Source organism: Squalius cephalus, assembly GCF_949319135.1.
Source record: "Squalius cephalus genome assembly, chromosome: 14".
In the NCBI taxonomy this organism is placed as follows: domain Eukaryota; kingdom Metazoa; phylum Chordata; class Actinopteri; order Cypriniformes; family Leuciscidae; genus Squalius; species Squalius cephalus.
Genome location: NC_137135.1, coordinates 3,329,771 through 3,342,270, shown reverse-complemented (window position 1 = coordinate 3,342,270; position 12,500 = coordinate 3,329,771). Strand labels below are relative to the sequence as shown.

The window sequence follows — 12,500 nt, the reverse complement described above, 5'->3', positions numbered from 1 at the left end:
GTTAGAACTGGTCTCTGTTAGAACTGGTCTCTGTTAGAACTGGTCTCTGTTAGAACTGGTCTCTGTTGGAACTGGTCTCTGTTGGAACTGGTCTCTGTTAGAACTGGTCTCTGACTCTGTTAGAACTGGTCTCTGTTAGAACTGGTCTCTGACTCTGTTAGAACTGGTCTCTGTTAGAACTGGTCTCTGTTAGAACTGGTCTCTGTTGGAACTGGTCTCTGTTGGAACTGGTCTCTGTTAGAACTGGTCTCTGTTGGAACTGGTCTCTGTTGGAACTGGTCTCTGACTCTGTTAGAACTGGTCTCTGTTAGAACTGGTCTCTGTTAGAACTGGTCTCTGTTAGAACTGGTCTCTGACTCTGTTAGAACTGGTCTCTGTTAGAACTGGTCTCTGACTCTGTTAGAACTGGTCTCTGTTAGAACTGGTCTCTGTTAGAACTGGTCTCTGTTGGAACTGGTCTCTGTTGGAACTGGTCTCTGTTAGAACTGGTCTCTGTTGGAACTGGTCTCTGTTGGAACTGGTCTCTGACTCTGTTAGAACTGGTCTCTGTTAGAACTGGTCTCTGTTAGAACTGGTCTCTGTTGGAACTGGTCTCTGTTGGAACTGGTCTCTGTTGGAACTGGTCTCTGTTAGAACTGGTCTCTGTTAGAACTGGTCTCTGTTGGAACTGGTCTCTGTTAGAACTGGTCTCTGTTGGAACTGGTCTCTGTTGGAACTGGTCTCTGTTGGAACTGGTCTCTGTTGGAACTGGTCTCCGTTAGAACTGGTCTCCGTTAGAACTGGTCTCTGTTGGAACTGGTCTCTGTTGGAACTGGTCTCTGTTGGAACTGGTCTCCATTAGAACTGGTCTCCGTTAGAACTGGTCACTGTTAGAACTGGTCTCTGTTAGAACTGGTCACTGTTAGAACTGGTCTCTGTTAGAACTGGTCACTGTTAGAACTGGTCTCCGTTAGAACTGGTCACTGTTAGAACTGGTCACTGTTAGAACTGGTCACCGTTAGAACTGGTCACTGTTAGAACTGGTCTCTGTTAGAACTGGTCTCTGTTAGAACTGGTCTCTGTTAGAACTGGTCACTGTTGGAACTGGTCTCTGTTGGAACTGGTCACCGTTAGAACTGGTCTCTGTTAGAACTGGTTACTGTTAGAACTGGTCACTGTTAGAACTGGTCACTGTTGGAACTGGTCACTGTTAGAACTGGTCTCTGTTGGAACTGGTCTCTGTTGGAACTGGTCTCTGTTGGAACTGGTCACTGTTAGAACTGATCTCTGTTAGAACTGGTCACTGTTAGAACTGGTCACTGTTAGAACTGGTCTCTGTTGGAACTGGTCTCTGTTGGAACTGGTCACTGTTGGAACTGGTCTCTGTTGGAACTGGTCTCTGTTAGAACTGGTCTCTGTTAGAACTGGTCACTGTTAGAACTGGTCACTGTTGGAACTGGTCTCTGTTGGAACTGGTCTCTGTTAGAACTGGTCTCCGTTAGAACTGGTCTCTGTTAGAACTGGTCTCTTTTGGAACTGGTCTCTGTTGGAACTGGTCTCTGTTAGAACTGGTCTCTGGTCACTGTTAGAACTGGTCTCTGTTGGAACTGGTCTCTGTTAGAACTGGTCACTGTTGGAACTGGTCTCTGTTGGAACTGGTCTCTGTTAGAACTGGTCTCCGTTAGAACTAGTCACTGTTGGAACTGGTCTCTGTTGGAACTGGTCTCTGTTGGAACTGGTCTCTGTTAGAACTGGTCTCTGGTCACTGTTAGAACTGGTCTCTGTTGGAACTGGTCTCTGTTAGAACTGGTCTCCGTTGGAACTAGTCACTGTTGGAACTGGTCTCTGTTAGAACTGGTCACTGTTGGAACTGGTCTCTGTTGGAACTGGTCACCGTTAGAACTGGTCTCTGTTAGAACTGGTTACTGTTAGAACTGGTCACTGTTAGAACTGGTCACTGTTGGAACTGGTCACTGTTGGAACTGGTCTCTGTTGGAACTGGTCACCGTTAGAACTGGTCTCTGTTAGAACTGGTTACTGTTAGAACTGGTCACTGTTAGAACTGGTCACTGTTGGAACTGGTCACTGTTAGAACTGGTCTCTGTTGGAACTGGTCTCTGTTGGAACTGGTCTCTGTTGGAACTGGTCACTGTTAGAACTGATCTCTGTTAGAACTGGTCACTGTTAGAACTGGTCACTGTTAGAACTGGTCTCTGTTGGAACTGGTCTCTGTTGGAACTGGTCACTGTTGGAACTGGTCTCTGTTGGAACTGGTCTCTGTTAGAACTGGTCTCTGTTAGAACTGGTCACTGTTAGAACTGGTCACTGTTGGAACTGGTCTCTGTTGGAACTGGTCTCTGTTAGAACTGGTCTCCGTTAGAACTGGTCTCTGTTAGAACTGGTCTCTTTTGGAACTGGTCTCTGTTGGAACTGGTCTCTGTTAGAACTGGTCTCTGGTCACTGTTAGAACTGGTCTCTGTTGGAACTGGTCTCTGTTAGAACTGGTCACTGTTGGAACTGGTCTCTGTTGGAACTGGTCTCTGTTAGAACTGGTCTCCGTTAGAACTAGTCACTGTTGGAACTGGTCTCTGTTGGAACTGGTCTCTGTTGGAACTGGTCTCTGTTAGAACTGGTCTCTGGTCACTGTTAGAACTGGTCTCTGTTGGAACTGGTCTCTGTTAGAACTGGTCTCCGTTAGAACTGGTCTCTGTTAGAACTGGTCTCTTTTGGAACTGGTCTCTGTTGGAACTGGTCTCTGTTAGAACTGGTCTCTGGTCACTGTTAGAACTGGTCTCTGTTGGAACTGGTCTCTGTTAGAACTGGTCACTGTTGGAACTGGTCTCTGTTGGAACTGGTCTCTGTTGGAACTGGTCTCTGTTGGAACTGGTCTCTGTTAGAACTGGTCTCCGTTAGAACTAGTCACTGTTGGAACTGGTCTCTGTTGGAACTGGTCTCTGTTGGAACTGGTCTCTGTTAGAACTGGTCTCTGGTCACTGTTAGAACTGGTCTCTGTTGGAACTGGTCTCTGTTAGAACTGGTCTCCGTTGGAACTAGTCACTGTTGGAACTGGTCTCTGTTGGAACTGGTCTCTGTTAGAACTGGTCTCTGGTCACTGTTAGAACTGGTCTCTGTTGGAACTGGTCACTGTTGGAACTGGTCTCCGTTGGAACTGGTCTCTCTTAGAACTGGTCTCTGTTAGAACTGGTCACTGTTAGAACTGGTCTCTGTTGGAACTGGTCTCTGTTAGAACTGGTCACTGTTAGAACTGGTCTCCGTTAGAACTAGTCACTGTTGGAACTGGTCACTGTTAGAACTGGTCTCTGTTGGAACTGGTCTCTGTTAGAACTGGTCTCTGTTGGAACTGGTCTCTGTTAGAACTGGTCACTGTTAGAACTGGTCACTGTTAGAACTGGTCTCTGTTGGAACTGGTCTCTGTTAGAACTGGTCTCTGTTGGAACTGGTCTCTGTTAGAACTGGTCACTGTTGGAACTGGTCTCTGTTAGAACTGGTCACTGTTAGAACTGGTCTCCGTTAGAACTAGTCACTGTTGGAACTGGTCACTGTTAGAACTGGTCTCTGTTGGAACTGGTCTCTGTTAGAACTGGTCTCTGTTGGAACTGGTCTCTGTTGGAACTGGTCTCTGTTAGAACTGGTCTCTGTTAGAACTGGTCACTGTTAGAACTGGTCACTGTTGGAACTGGTCTCTGTTGGAACTGGTCTCTGTTAGAACTGGTCTCCGTTAGAACTGGTCTCTGTTAGAACTGGTCTCTTTTGGAACTGGTCTCTGTTGGAACTGGTCTCTGTTAGAACTGGTCTCTGGTCACTGTTAGAACTGGTCTCTGTTGGAACTGGTCTCTGTTAGAACTGGTCACTGTTGGAACTGGTCTCTGTTGGAACTGGTCTCTGTTGGAACTGGTCTCTGTTAGAACTGGTCTCCGTTAGAACTAGTCACTGTTGGAACTGGTCTCTGTTGGAACTGGTCTCTGTTGGAACTGGTCTCTGTTAGAACTGGTCTCCGTTAGAACTAGTCACTGTTGGAACTGGTCTCTGTTGGAACTGGTCTCTGTTGGAACTGGTCTCTGTTAGAACTGGTCTCTGGTCACTGTTAGAACTGGTCTCTGTTGGAACTGGTCTCTGTTAGAACTGGTCTCCGTTGGAACTAGTCACTGTTGGAACTGGTCTCTGTTGGAACTGGTCTCTGTTAGAACTGGTCTCTGGTCACTGTTAGAACTGGTCTCTGTTGGAACTGGTCACTGTTGGAACTGGTCTCCGTTGGAACTGGTCTCTCTTAGAACTGGTCTCTGTTAGAACTGGTCACTGTTAGAACTGGTCTCTGTTGGAACTGGTCTCTGTTAGAACTGGTCACTGTTAGAACTGGTCTCCGTTAGAACTAGTCACTGTTGGAACTGGTCACTGTTAGAACTGGTCTCTGTTGGAACTGGTCTCTGTTAGAACTGGTCTCTGTTGGAACTGGTCTCTGTTAGAACTGGTCACTGTTAGAACTGGTCTCTGTTAGAACTGGTCTCTGGTCACTGTTAGAACTGGTCTCTGTTGGAACTGGTCTTTGTTGGAACTGGTCTCTGTTAGAACTGGTCTCTGGTCACTGTTAGAACTGGTCACTGTTAGAACTGGTCTCCGTTAGAACTGGTCACTGTTGGAACTGGTCACTGTTAGAACTGGTCTCTGTTGGAACTGGTCTCTGTTAGAACTGGTCTCTGGTCACTGTTAGAACTGGTCTCTGTTGGAACTGGTCTCTGTTGGAACTGGTCTCTGTTAGAACTGGTCTCTGGTCACTGTTAGAACTGGTCTCTGTTGGAACTGGTCTCTGTTAGAACTGGTCTCTGGTCACTGTTAGAACTGGTCTCTGTTGGAACTGGTCTCTGTTGTCGCTTGTGGAACCAAATGTCGGCTGGTGTGTGTAAACATGCAGATTAAGGGCCGTAATATTATAATAAGATCCTCTTCCTATGTCAGAAGGGGAGCGAAATCAGATCGGCTTATTTTTTGGCATGCTAAAACAAAGTTACTGGGTTTCACTTTTCACGTTTTCTGTATTGGTAGAAGCACCGGGCACCCGATTATAGCACTTAAACATGGGAGAAGTCAGATTTACATGATATGTCACCTTTAATATGAATCAAAGTTCAGCTGAAAGTACAATCAAATTAGCCAAATCTTTCGGGTGTCCCAGACTGTGGGCCAGGACATGAGCTAATGGTGATACAGACACAGAAATGGATATCAGGAGAACATGTAATCGGTCAGTCGAGGCGAATGGTTTCCCATGAACCCTCACTGACCTCCAATGGCAGGCCATGCCATATCGCTGACCACAGAAATCTAACACTTCTTACGCCTCAGTTCACCATGAAATATTGCCATAGGCCATGAAGCTCATTCCAATTATTGCGACCCTGTGCTTAAAACAATAAGCTTCACATTTTCCTCCAGTGAGGCCCCTCAAGATCTCAATTTAAAGTGAAAACACAGTATATAACCTGATGACAAGTCCTTTAAACACAAACCTAGAAACACACTGAAAGCCTATTAGAGAAGTCCACTTGTATAGTAAGTGATATAACAGAAGTCATTGCATGACAAAATAAAGAAAATGAGAAAATAATTCTGCAGCTCCTAAATACCTCTTTGTGCTTCCTAGTGTTTATTTGAACATTTACTGTGTGTTATGAGTAGACAGGGTTATTGGAGCGAGTGCACTGTATCTTCCATCCTCCTGATGTAATTAAATAAGCCTGTTTCAACAAACAAAGATTTACATATAAATATAGATTTTTATACTTTCTGAAGAAATGTAACCCTGCGGTTGCGTTAAAAATCTGGGTACATTGTTGCATTGGCGTCAGATCGAGCCTCCATTGTTTTACATATAATTTGCCAGAAATCAACATCATGTAAAAACAGAAAGCTCTATTGCAGCTTGTCAGAGACTAATTTTTCATCATTTTAAACTATTTCTATTGTGTTAGGGGGCAGTTTGCCCCACTTTTTTTTTTATGCTCAAATGATCTGCTCTGTAAAAAATAATCCTGTTAAAAAAAACGGTAAACTACTGGCAGGTGTGATTGCCAGCATCATACCATAAAAATACGGTTTGTTACTGTTTTAAATGCTGTAATGCAATATGCTGTTAAATTACAGTTTTATACTGTAGCTGACAAAATGGTATTTAGCTGATGAAAAAACAGTAAAACACCGTACTTTTACAGTATGATGCTGGCAACCACAGCTGCCAGTAGTTTACCGTTTTTTTTACAGGATTATTTAATAAATAATTTATGTTTTTTGTCATGACTACTTGTAGTGTCTATTCGCACACTGAGATGAAAATACCTACAAGTAAATATAATCAAAAAATGTTATACTTGATGTAAATAGTATTTATTGCTATTTGTGTTCAGTGTAAACTGATGACTGGGACAATTTTGCATAAACCTCAAGTCTTAAATATCATAAGTTCTTGTGTATTTCATATTTTAGTGTTTGACAATCTACAATAAAGATTTTCTTTTTGTCACCTGACTGATGTTTTTCAAAGTTGTTTTTTGGAAAATTGCAAGGAACCCACTGGCCATCCATTTGGCCCAAAAACAACTAAAATAACTTATAACACAAATACAACATAATGTTTTGGTGATTAATTTCTATCATCTGCCAGACAAAACCCACAAGTCAGGAGGCTTAGAAAATGAACAGCACACCTCTCCTCAAGACACATGATCTGAGGTCTCATTCGTGTCTGTAAAGCACCAAATTTATGGAAGTTTATCCCTGAAAGTTTGTTCATAGCACAAACCCTAAATATGAGCAAAAGTAATACTGTATTGCTCCTGCAGAGATCAGAATATCAATAAAACATTGAGATGTCAAACCCAGCCTCCATATACAGCACAGCTAATGTGAAACACATTGCTAAAAGTGAGATCTTGACATCAAAACGTTAAGTCCTTTTCCGGGTTTTGAAATACGGTTTTACAATTACACCTTTATAGCATTTAGCTCCAGTCATATTTCATAATACAGTCTGGAGAGCTGATGATGAGGTTTTTGTTCTGCCAACACAGAGTTTAATCAGTGACTTTCCGTTATAAGAGACACTACAGATACTATCTTGAAGTCAGTCAAATTTCTTACGCCGTTACATAATAATCCTGCATATGACACATGCATCCTAATGCAAAAGTCTAATCTTCCAATGCGGTTGATTGATAATAGGCTATATATAAGTTCTGCTCTTGAAATCAGCATTTAAAAAGCACGCTTTTTAACAGTTTGGACTTTAGCGGAGATACAGCACTGTAATGTCGAACACAGGGTCACCAAGCTGCATGTGGCTTTCATTTGTGCAGTGTTTTAATGCAGACATCTATAGGTGGGCGTCTTATAGTTTCCAAGCATTGAGAGGAAGCTCATCCTTTCTTCTCTGGATGAGGAGAGTTCTCCGATCGCTCTACATGACACCTGCACTGACCGAGGCTCACAGCGAAGTGAACTTCTCTCACACCACTGCCATGAAACTGAGTGTTGTCTCAAACAGCTCTCTATTATGATTGGCTGATGCCGGACCGCTGACTGAGGGTCTGGTTTCAGAGGTGTTCTGCTGGAATAAAACTGTGTACATAAGAAATACCACAGCAAAAAAAAAAAAAAAAAAAAAAAGATAATATGCAGGATATTGATAACAGAAAACAGCAGCAAATACCATGAAGATTAAAGACCAAAATAAAATGAATCTGTAAGAAGGCACAAAGAAAAGAAAGCATTGCTCTATCCCATTGCTCAAAAATTAAATTACATCAATAAAAATATATCTGATGCTTATCTTATCTTCTCAAGCCATTCAACCGAATTGATCCTGGAATTACTTTCTCAATAAAACCAATTAACAACTTCCACTGACCTGGCAAGAATAAAGACAAGGCTCCCTCTAGTGATATATCTCATACACTTCATCACAACTACACACATTGATTACATTGTCCATGTCAATAAGAGTAGCAATGCATTAAAATGGTAATTATGCAAAGCCTGGCCAGTCATGGTCAATTCGGAAACAGATGAAGCAAAATTGCATGTAACATACAAATCAATTTCAATAAATCCACACGCAAGATTATCGCCATTATCGTCAATGCAAATTATCGTGCAAATTTAATTGTGTAATTTGCTTGTGATTAGAGTTAGTGAGGGTTTTGAACAAAATTAACATGCAAAACAATACTCAGGAAAGAGTTGATACGCATACAAAAACTTTTGCAAGAGTAGCCTATTACAGAACTGAACCAACATTTCACAACGCCAATAGAAGCGCCTCATGCAAACTTTCACAGTTTTCCACCGCGAGATTCTTTTAGAACGCGACGAGATTCAAACCGCTTCGTGACGGAGTTTTCGCGCGCTCGCAGTTCTGACAGCTTCGTTCCTCATAATGTGAAGAACGTTCTAATTCCCAGCCATACGATTCTGCCGCGTTCTATAATACGAGCGTGCGTTAATCTCACCTGAGAAGAAGGGAATCCCAATCCAAATCCGACAGAAGAACGTAAAATCTCTCTTCATTTCCAGGTTTCCAGTCCTCCGGGGTTTTAGATATTCTATCAAACCTGCGCGTTTTCCGATGTCATGTACCAAAGCGAGCAGAAGCACCTCAGATTCAGGTGAAACCTAGAGAAGAGTCTCTGAAAGAGGATGTGCCACAGGACGACGGGAATAAAACACTCGTTTTCCTGTTGAAAGGAGAATCCTGAAGTTCTGAATGGATTTACAATCATTTCCTTTTCCTCTGACTCACTCATCTGCCTCCTCGGGTTCATAAACGCCTCAGTGATGATGATGATGATGATGATGATCCTGTTACAGTGTCACAGAAAGTGTCTGTAAAGTTTAGCATTCACACACACACACTTCATAGATTCTGACAGAGCTCTAGTGGACATGTGTTTTGTGTTAATACCGTCTGAAGTCCTGGATTTTTGTGTGACAGCAGTTGATTGAGAGTGTGTAAATATAAATGTTTGGTCTCGTGAGTATTTGCAGTGATATCTCAAGTCAGACCATGATCATATTAACTCTATGAAAATGAGAAATGAGGCACTACCCAGCACTTCACATACCTGACCATTTAAACCTAATCAGATCATTTCCACTTCAAGGTTTCAAACACCGTCTATCTGAGAGTTATTAATATGCATCGTCTGGATTGTTTTAAATTATGTTTTTTTTTTTTTTTTATAAAAACCATCTGAAACAATAACTAACTCAAGTAGCAGGAGTGTGTAAAACATAACGGGCAGCAATCAGCCTATAGCATGGGTTAGTGTGTGTGTGTGTGTGTGTGTGTGTGTTTGTGTGTGTGTGTGAGAGAGAGAGAGAGAGAGAGAGAGAGTGTGTGTGTGTGTGTGTGTGTGGGTGAGAGAGAGAGAGAGAGAGAGAGAGAGAGAGAGTGTGTGTGTGTGTGTGTGTGTGTGTGTGTGTGTGAGAGAGAGAGAGAGAGAGAGAGAGTGTGTGTGTGTGTGTGTGTGTGTGAGAGAGAGAGAGAGAGAGAGAGAGAGAGAGAGAGAGAGTGTGTGTGTGTGTGTGTGTGTGTGTGTGTGTGTGTGTGTGTGTGTGTGTGTGTGTGTTTTCACAGGCATGCTGTATGTTTGATTTGGCTCGTGACTCGTTCATTAGTGTGAATGTGAAGGGCGATTCTCGAGTCATGTTAATAATGGCACGTGTACAAACACTACGACACTCGCTAATGAACACACTCTTTACCAGCCATATCATAACCGGCAGATGCGTGTTGGCTTAATCGGGCGAGTCTAATGGCAACAACTCTATCTATATGAACAAAATGACATTGTAAAAATTCTATTCCATTATTGTTAATCCCTTCAGCAGAACATTAACCAGTGTCACTCCAGAGGGATCGTTCCTGATGTTGAGGTTTTATAAAATGCTTTGCATGAAACATATGCTGAATAGCAAATTAATGACTTGATTTGACTATGAACGCAGATTGTGTACTGAGACAGGTTTGCAATTAGTAGTTCTGACTCATTGCTTTTAACAGGTTGTTAGATGAAAATAGATGCAGGTCTGAGGCTGTTCTGATAGACAGCAGGGAAGAAGGAGAGAGAAATCAACACATTAAAGTCTGCGAGTCACCTCAGTCTCTGCATGATCTGTCACTCAAAGCTAAAGTGAGAGAAATGCCAATGTGTTGAACAGACTGCTCTAAAACCACGAGCAGAGCTATCAAAAGTACTGACAATTATGGTGATTGTTATTATTATTATTGAGGTTTTCCGGTAGTCCACATGAAAAGTGCAGCATTTCCTCTGTCCGTGTTCTCTACGGTTCTCCAGCTCAAGGACCAGACCTTGAAGTGCCACGGCTTCTCCTTCCTCATCCCGGGGTCAGGAAACACATTACTGGGCTCTCCCGACATTACAGGGAAATGAGAGCATGTCACTCGCCACCAGGAACAACAACACTGCCCAGAAACACACACGGGCCTGCAGACATTAACACACACCAGGAACAACAACACTGCCCAGAAACACACACGGGCCTGCAGACATTAACACACACCAGGAACAACAACACTGCCCAGAAACACACACGGGCCTGCAGACATTAACACACACCAAGGAACAACAACACTGCCCAGAAACACACACACGGGCCTGCAGACATTAACACACACCAGTGATCACAGCGGGTGTGTATGGAAGCTTGTTTCCGCCACAGAATAAAACATTTTAAAAGATAATTGCAACTTTATTTCTCAGAATTGCGAGATATAAAGTCAGAATTGCGTGAAATAAAGTTGCAATTGCGTGTTATAAAGTCAGAATTACGAGATATAAAGTCAGAATTGCGTGAAATAAAGTCGCAATTGCGTGTTATAAAGTCAGAATTGCGAGATATAAAGTCAGAATTGCGTGAAATAAAGTCGCAATTGCTTGTTCTAAAGTCAGAATTGCGTGAAATAAAGTCGCAATTGCGTGTTATAAAGTCAGAATTGCGTGTTATAAAGTCAGAATTGCGTGTTCTAAAGTCAGAATTGCGAGATATAAAGTCAGAATTGCATGAAATAAAGTCGCAATTGCGTCTTATAAAGTCAGAATTCTGACTTTTTTTCTCGCAATTGCGACTTTATATCACGCAATTCTGACTTTATTTCACGCAATTCTGACTTTATATCACGCAATTCTGACTTTATAACACGCAATTCTGACTTTATATCTCGCAATTGCGACTTTATTTCACGCAATTCTGACTTTATATCTCGCAATTCTGAGAAATAAAGTTAGAATGGCGAGATGTAAACTCGTAATCGTGAGATAAAAAGTCGCAATTATCTTTTCAAATGTTTTATTCTGTGGCGGAAACAAGCTTCCATAGCTGTGAGCTCGTGCTCTGATGGAGGCAGATTCGCTTTAACTCACTGCAGGCTTTTACAGAACGAAAACATTTATGTTTAGTTTTTTAGACTTTTTTACTTCATCGGAATGGTACGAAACTTGGTAAAGGTTTTGGCACTTGCTCTGTGAACACAGAAATCATGCACATGACTGGAACAGGTTAAGAGAAACAGTGCCACTTGTGCTCCTGGCAGTCAGAAATGAGCACATTAGAAATGAGTGTGAGGAGTTTCCTCTAGTGCAAGCGTTTGGTACTGCAGCCGAACACACTCTCACTGAACGCTCATTCACTGAGAGATCAGCCGCACATCTGGAGCAACACTGGTTTACATTTATGGCTTTCATTTTCTTGCAGTTTTACAGTAAAACGTTTTTGAAAATACATATTTCATTTAAAAATTGAAAATAGTATTTTTGCATGTTTTTCATTACAATAAACGTAAAATTCTTTAAGCTCACTTTTTAAAACTTGTTTCACTTCATCAATAATCTGCCGAGTGTCGTCTTTGAAAAGAGATCAAACTGAAGTCTGTGCTCTGAACCATTCAAGATTTACCACAGTATAAGCTGGAAATGTAATTTTCAGGTCTATGCTCAAAAAGGGAATAAATTGATTATAAATACAGCATAAATATAATGTAGTATAAAAAAATATGAAATAAAAAACATTATCAAAATAAAATATAGTACATTTCTTTCATTGACAAAAAATAAATAAAAATTCAGTCATTTGTGCCCGACACACGGAGAGCACCAGAGGGTAATAATTCTCTTAATGGCAAAATGGTCCCTTTGCCCTTTTTGAGAGCTTTTTAGAGAGACAGCATTTGTGAAAATTAGACTTCCAGTAACCATGATAATGTGGAGAGGCTGTACCTGTAAACATGCAACATCTATCTGTATTATCATGTTCAGCACTGGATGAAAATATCAGCAGGACTGTAGAAAGGAAAGCGGAGCGCTGGAATGTTAATAGGCTGTTTAAATCATGGCTCAGTGTGTTTAAAGGCAACCTGACCCTGTGGAGGAGGGCTGAGCTGTGACTCAAACACCCCGAACCTCAGTCCCAGGACGGTGATCGTGCAGCTCTGT

At 42.0% G+C, this 12,500-nt stretch overlaps 1 protein-coding gene across 1 annotated transcript in view; it reads right to left on the bottom strand.

Annotated features, from left to right (window-relative positions):
* The window catches only part of flt4 (fms related receptor tyrosine kinase 4), a 91,090-nt gene extending 82,289 nt beyond the window's left edge, over positions 1–8,801 (bottom strand). The window contains 1 exon segment of the mRNA XM_079892666.1: positions 8,499–8,801. Within this exon segment, the coding sequence (XP_079748792.1) occupies positions 8,499–8,556 (58 nt within the window). The 5' untranslated portion in view covers positions 8,557–8,801.
* Between the last annotated feature and the right edge of the window lie 3,699 nt (positions 8,802–12,500).